Here is a 5476-nt window from a genome sequence, read left to right as displayed (position 1 = left end):
CGTACGTGTTCCCAGATGCTCACGTACGCAGGGCCATTATGCGCAATAATTTTTAGCAAAGTTATGTCTTAAAATATGTATAACTTAGTTTCTATTTCAGATATCAGTTATAGACTCAATTTTTACGTTAAGTTTCAGTTTTAGCTTACAGTTTTAGTTTCCAGATTATTACTTGGTTGTAAAATTTTATATGATTTATATGATTTTTCGTATATCCCTTTTCTTTCTTATATTTTCCAGAAGGTCTCGCTCCGCCTTTTTAGGAGGTAGCCTATGGGACTTACTGGGTATTCTTTGGTGGTACTTAGACCGTTTGGGCCTGCTACGTCATATGGAAGGTATTGAGGACGCAGGTAACGAGGAACGTGGCTAGAGGAGATATTCTAGATTCAGTTTACAGACTCCATTGATTCATCCCAGCGGTAGCAGACCCTTTTCAGACTATTATTTATAACTTTTTTTTTTACGTTTATTTTATTTTCGGGGGATACCTCCGTAGGCTATGTATTTTAAATTTTATTTTTTCTGATTCGAGAGGCTCATGACTTGTTAGTGGGTCAGTATTATAATATTTTGGAATTTATCATTTATTTATTATATTTTATCAGTCAGCTTAAGAACTGTAATTTGATTAGAATTAATATTTAAGCACGTTAGTTTCTTTGCTATTGAACTTGAAGTTTGATACAAATAGTATAGGGTTCACTTAACGAGTGGTAAGGGTTGAGTGCCAATCACGTCCCACCCCAGTTTGGGGGCGTGATATATCCGTCGTATGTAACCGTTTACCGTACTTCACGAGATTTTAGATCTCGTTCTGGGTCCGGGGAGCGTCGCTTTATTATGCCCGATGATGATCATATTGACCGCCTTCCATAGGTCTCGATACGAAGGGCTCCCAGCCTCGACTTCGATATCGTGCGTCCATGTGCTTCTTCCGTTTTCTTCACCGAGAAATCGGGGTATGCATTACATCGTCTTCGCTTTTTCACCTAAACATAACATATAGGTATCAAGTCTGCAGAATTTATCTTGTGGAAGGCCAATGCTATATTGTCTTCCCTTTTCAACCTAGGGGGTTAGAAATGAGTCCCCGTAAACTCTAACGAAGTATATACATAAAATGAAAAGCAAAATGCTACACATGATTGAAGAAATTTTTATTTGGAAAAGGAAGGGCATAAAAAACCTACACAGGTACATAGAAATTGAGCAAAAATAGAAAATGAGCGAAAGCAAATTTCCGCAATATATACATTTTGTTATTTTGCTTTCATCAAAAGGTCTAAATTTACAGAATTATGATAATTGTAGGTAGTACTTCAAAATAATTCTCCTTGGAAAAGCTGTGGATGCCACCACTCTGATCTAATTACAAGAGCTTCCATGCTTTTCCCCCTTGCATATTGAACTTCTTCAATCTTCCGAAAAACATGACAATAATGAGAATTAATTTACCTTCATCACTCCATTTCCCTACAAATCCATACGTTTTATTCTTACAAGTTGTATCTCTGTTTATCATCCGATCACAACTATATCCTGTTGTGAAACCAACATTTCCATATGCACTACAAAAAAAAATACAAAAATAAAGCATTTCTATTAGGATACTTCATAATTATGTCATGCATTTCTATTAGGAATCGATTAAAGTCTAACTAATAGCCCTAGCACTACAAGATAAAATGGCTATTGTCAATAGGAAATTTAAAGTAATCCCTAAATGTTTGATTGTTGTTCCTAAAAGTAATATGAATGGAAAATTCCGGTTACCGCCCTTTGTTATAGATTCCGCCGCTAAAAAGTCAATACCGACGAGTGTAATAACTAATCCTAACTTCCTAAGTATTATGGTCTCTGAAACACTTTTAGGGACCATATTTCCGTATCCTAAATAGCAATCTCTTTTTTAGTGTCTACAGATATATTTAGTGACCACAATTTTTTGGTATTGAAAATTCTTTTTTTCTATATATATAATTACGCCTAATATTTTTTTTGGCGCCCCTCTTGTATTGATCACCAAAAAAGAGACTTTATAGATTACAACAGTTTGAAAGGAAAGAGCCTATTCAGCCAATTTCTTCCTCCCATCTCCAGAATGATGCCGGCCCATTCTGTAAATATAACCTTCTACAGAGAGCTCCTTTACAAAAATAAAAATAAAAGTTATTCAAAGGAGTAGGTTTTAGCAAAAATATATAGGGACAAAATATACATGTCATCCAACATCTCCCTGTGGCCAATTATAAGAGTTATTCAAAGTTTTGTGTATTGAAAATTCTCTTAAGTACAAAAAATGTGGTCGATAAGAACCTCTAATGACAGGAGCAGATTTGATCCCTAAATCCTGTCATCAAAGTGTATATGCACCATAAATTCTGGTGCCAAAATAAATACATGTGCTTTTCTTATTTTTAAAATATTGTACAATTTGTAATATAGATAATCAATTGCATAAGGACAAAACTTTTACTAGCATCGTGTTTTTATCCTTGTTCATGGAAAAATCATCTCAAAACTCTTAGTAACCTTATAAATCACTCAAATGAGTTATGTTTAGGGAAATTTACATAGTATATCCGTTTCCAAAATTATATAGCTGACAAATATATATTTTCTGTATATTGATGTATAACACACACAAAATCCTATCCCCACTTATGTGGTCTCAACACCTCACTCGCTCGCCTAATACTAGACATTTGAAGCGCGAACAATATAATATGGTAGGATGAGTCTGACTCTGATATCATGTTAAAAAGAATGGACGTTTAGTTCAAAAGATGAGTATTACTCAAAGTCATATAAAGAGGTAATCCAGATCCCTACCGAAGTCGTACTCAACAGCAGTGACGTAGCCGTCCTATGCCAAGGGTGGTCAAACGCACACCCTTCGCCAAATTTATTTTATAGTATATATAAGTAAAATATTATATTTTGAACACCCTTAACATAATTGAGTAAGACATTCTAATGGTTCAGAGTGTTCAAAGTGAAGTGTTGTTCGCGGGATCAAAGTTTTGCCCATTTTATTTGCCAAAACTAAACGGAGAACACCATGTGTAGTCTATTTAATTCTTTTTTAATATAAAAATAATTCCTAAAAAAATAACTTTTAAAACTTAAAATTTGTGTAGAAATAAACAACTAATCTAACAGTAATTTTTTAACTAAAAGTTATTTCTTAAATAAAATTTACAATTTAAAAGTCAAGCTCTACAAAAATTTCTTCAACAAAAACTCTCTATAAATTAAACTACAAATCCTCCCGATTCTCTCTTTCCTTTGTTTTTATGCTTACTTTTATTAGTAAAATTTTTAGTGTTATCTTTTCGTTATTTTAATTTTGATTTATAACATTATAGTTCTATTATAAGTTTTTTTATTGTTTAGTTAAATGTTATGTAATTTGATCTAAAATTTTTGGTACACCATCCATCAACAACAAAAATTATTGACTTATTTAAAGTTTGAATACCTTTGACGGAATTTCCGGCTACGCCAGTGCTCAACCGTATTAGTGATAAATCAAGAAATAGACAATTAAAAAAATTGAGAAAGAAAAATTTGTAAACTACCTTACGACTTCAAGAGTGATATTCAACACATTAAAGTTGAATGGGTCATCCTTCGTCCGTTTCCTTTCTGTGATGCAAATTAGAACAATGAAGAAGATTATATAAGAAAGTTGGGAAAGTATGAGATTTTCTGCAACTTTTCCTCTTCCTTGTTTTTCTTCCACAGTCTCTTCTGGGGTTTCTTCAACACCTTTAACTGGTATAAATGATGTATATGGAGGAAGATACCTGAAAACAATTGAATAACTTATATGCCTTTTATCCTCTTTTTACTTTTCCATAAATTTGATGTGTTTTCCAACATATATTTCAAACCAACAAATATTTTGATAACTTACCCTATAAGTATAGTATGTTTTTCTTATTACGTTGAGGAATTAAGTGAAGGTGGAATGATAACAAATTGAACTCACACCTATTATGTGGGGAGACTACAATTCTAAAGACGTGGAACTCAAACTCGAACCATTCAATTTTAGAACGATTTGAAGAGAGAACTTTTTAAGATAATACTAATATTTTGAAACTATATACTCCCTCCGTTTCAATTTATGTGAACCCATTTGACTGGGCACGGAGTTTAGGAAAAGAGAGAAGATTTTTGAACTTGTGGTGTAAAATGAGGCACATATATTTTGTGTGATTATAAATCATTGCATAAAGATAAATTATTTCCAAATAAGGAAATAGGTCATTATTTTTGGCACGGACTAAAAGGGAAATAAGTTCACATAAATTGAAACGGAGGGAGTATGTGATAATGTGAAAGCTCTAATACTCATATAGTTTAAAAAATCAAATATGCAGAAAATGGTTAAGAAAATCATGCACTGCAGTAAGTGTGTCATATAATGAGATGAAATGGTCAATAGTTGGGATTTTTTTGGTTCTGTTTCATTTCTTTACTGGGTTGATTGTTGAACGTCAAATTGAGACTTACTAAACGTTGCTTATTATGATACATATACTTTCTTATGGAAGATGACAGATGCAACCGTTACTGCCACCCAAAAAAAAAAAAAAAAAGAATCTTCTTGATTATATGCATGTATATTCAATTTAAAGGACTACATAACTTGCCTGGTAAATTGCACATGACGTAAGTTAATGCATGAATCAATGATTTCAAGTAATACATAAAATAATACAACGGAAGATGGTTGGATAATATTGAGTACAGTATAATTTAAGCTTGGCTCATTGAACTAGTAATCCAAGACACTGAAAAATCCCTTTGAAATTTTACACAACCAATGATCGGGACTGCTATATTCTCTAACAAATATTAGCTCAGTAGTGTTCAATAAACCATGCAACTTTTAAAGTATTAAATATATATTTAATGTTGCACTTCTAAATTTTATATCAAAAGATAAAAAAAGCAAAAAGTTTTCCATTTAGAGTCATTTAAAGTATGTAATCCCTCGTCAAACCAAATAAAAATGTACTACTTACTACTCAGGATGGGCGGATTTAGTGTATATTGTTTACGGGATCACGTTAATCTAATAATTTTTTTCTGAACTCTCTCTATATATGTATATATATTATATAGGAAATTAAATAAATATCTAAAAATATTTGGTTAACCCAATAGCTATTATAGTATTAGCTTGTGATAACTCATAAATTTCAAATGGATCTGTCTCTACTACTACTTACTAAAAGAATTAGTATAGTATATTGAGAGTTCAAGCAAAGATTAACTTACATCATTACTATGAATACCACCAAAATGGCTGGGGCAACAGTGGAGATATCAACAATGGTTTCACCGGTGTGTCTTGCATTCACAACTTGAAATAACGATCCCACTATTTTCTGGTAGCTATTTAGTCCATTGAGAGAAGAAGATTTCCACTCCAAAGAGCAAAACATAATCAATTGGATCA

The 5476-nt window shown here is 32.3% G+C and overlaps 1 protein-coding gene across 1 annotated transcript in view; it reads right to left on the bottom strand.

Moving 5' to 3' along the window:
* Nucleotides 1-1240: 1240 nt before the first annotated feature.
* LOC107802104 (sodium transporter HKT1-like) overlaps nucleotides 1241-5476 on the bottom strand; it is a 5292-nt gene continuing 1056 nt past the window's right edge. Inside the window, exons 1-3 of the mRNA XM_016625547.2 lie at nucleotides 5296-5476; nucleotides 3585-3812; nucleotides 1241-1571 (exon numbers count right to left, since the gene is read on the bottom strand). The exon at nucleotides 5296-5476 is cut by the window's right edge and continues 1056 nt beyond it. Coding sequence (XP_016481033.1) covers nucleotides 1373-1571; nucleotides 3585-3812; nucleotides 5296-5476 — 608 coding nt within the window. The 3' untranslated portion in view covers nucleotides 1241-1372. The remainder of the gene's footprint in view (nucleotides 1572-3584; nucleotides 3813-5295) is intronic.

The sequence above is a fragment of the Nicotiana tabacum genome, chromosome 9 (assembly GCF_000715075.1).
Source record: "Nicotiana tabacum cultivar K326 chromosome 9, ASM71507v2, whole genome shotgun sequence".
NCBI classification, from domain to species: domain Eukaryota; kingdom Viridiplantae; phylum Streptophyta; class Magnoliopsida; order Solanales; family Solanaceae; genus Nicotiana; species Nicotiana tabacum.
This window is presented reverse-complemented; position numbering and strand designations above follow the sequence as displayed.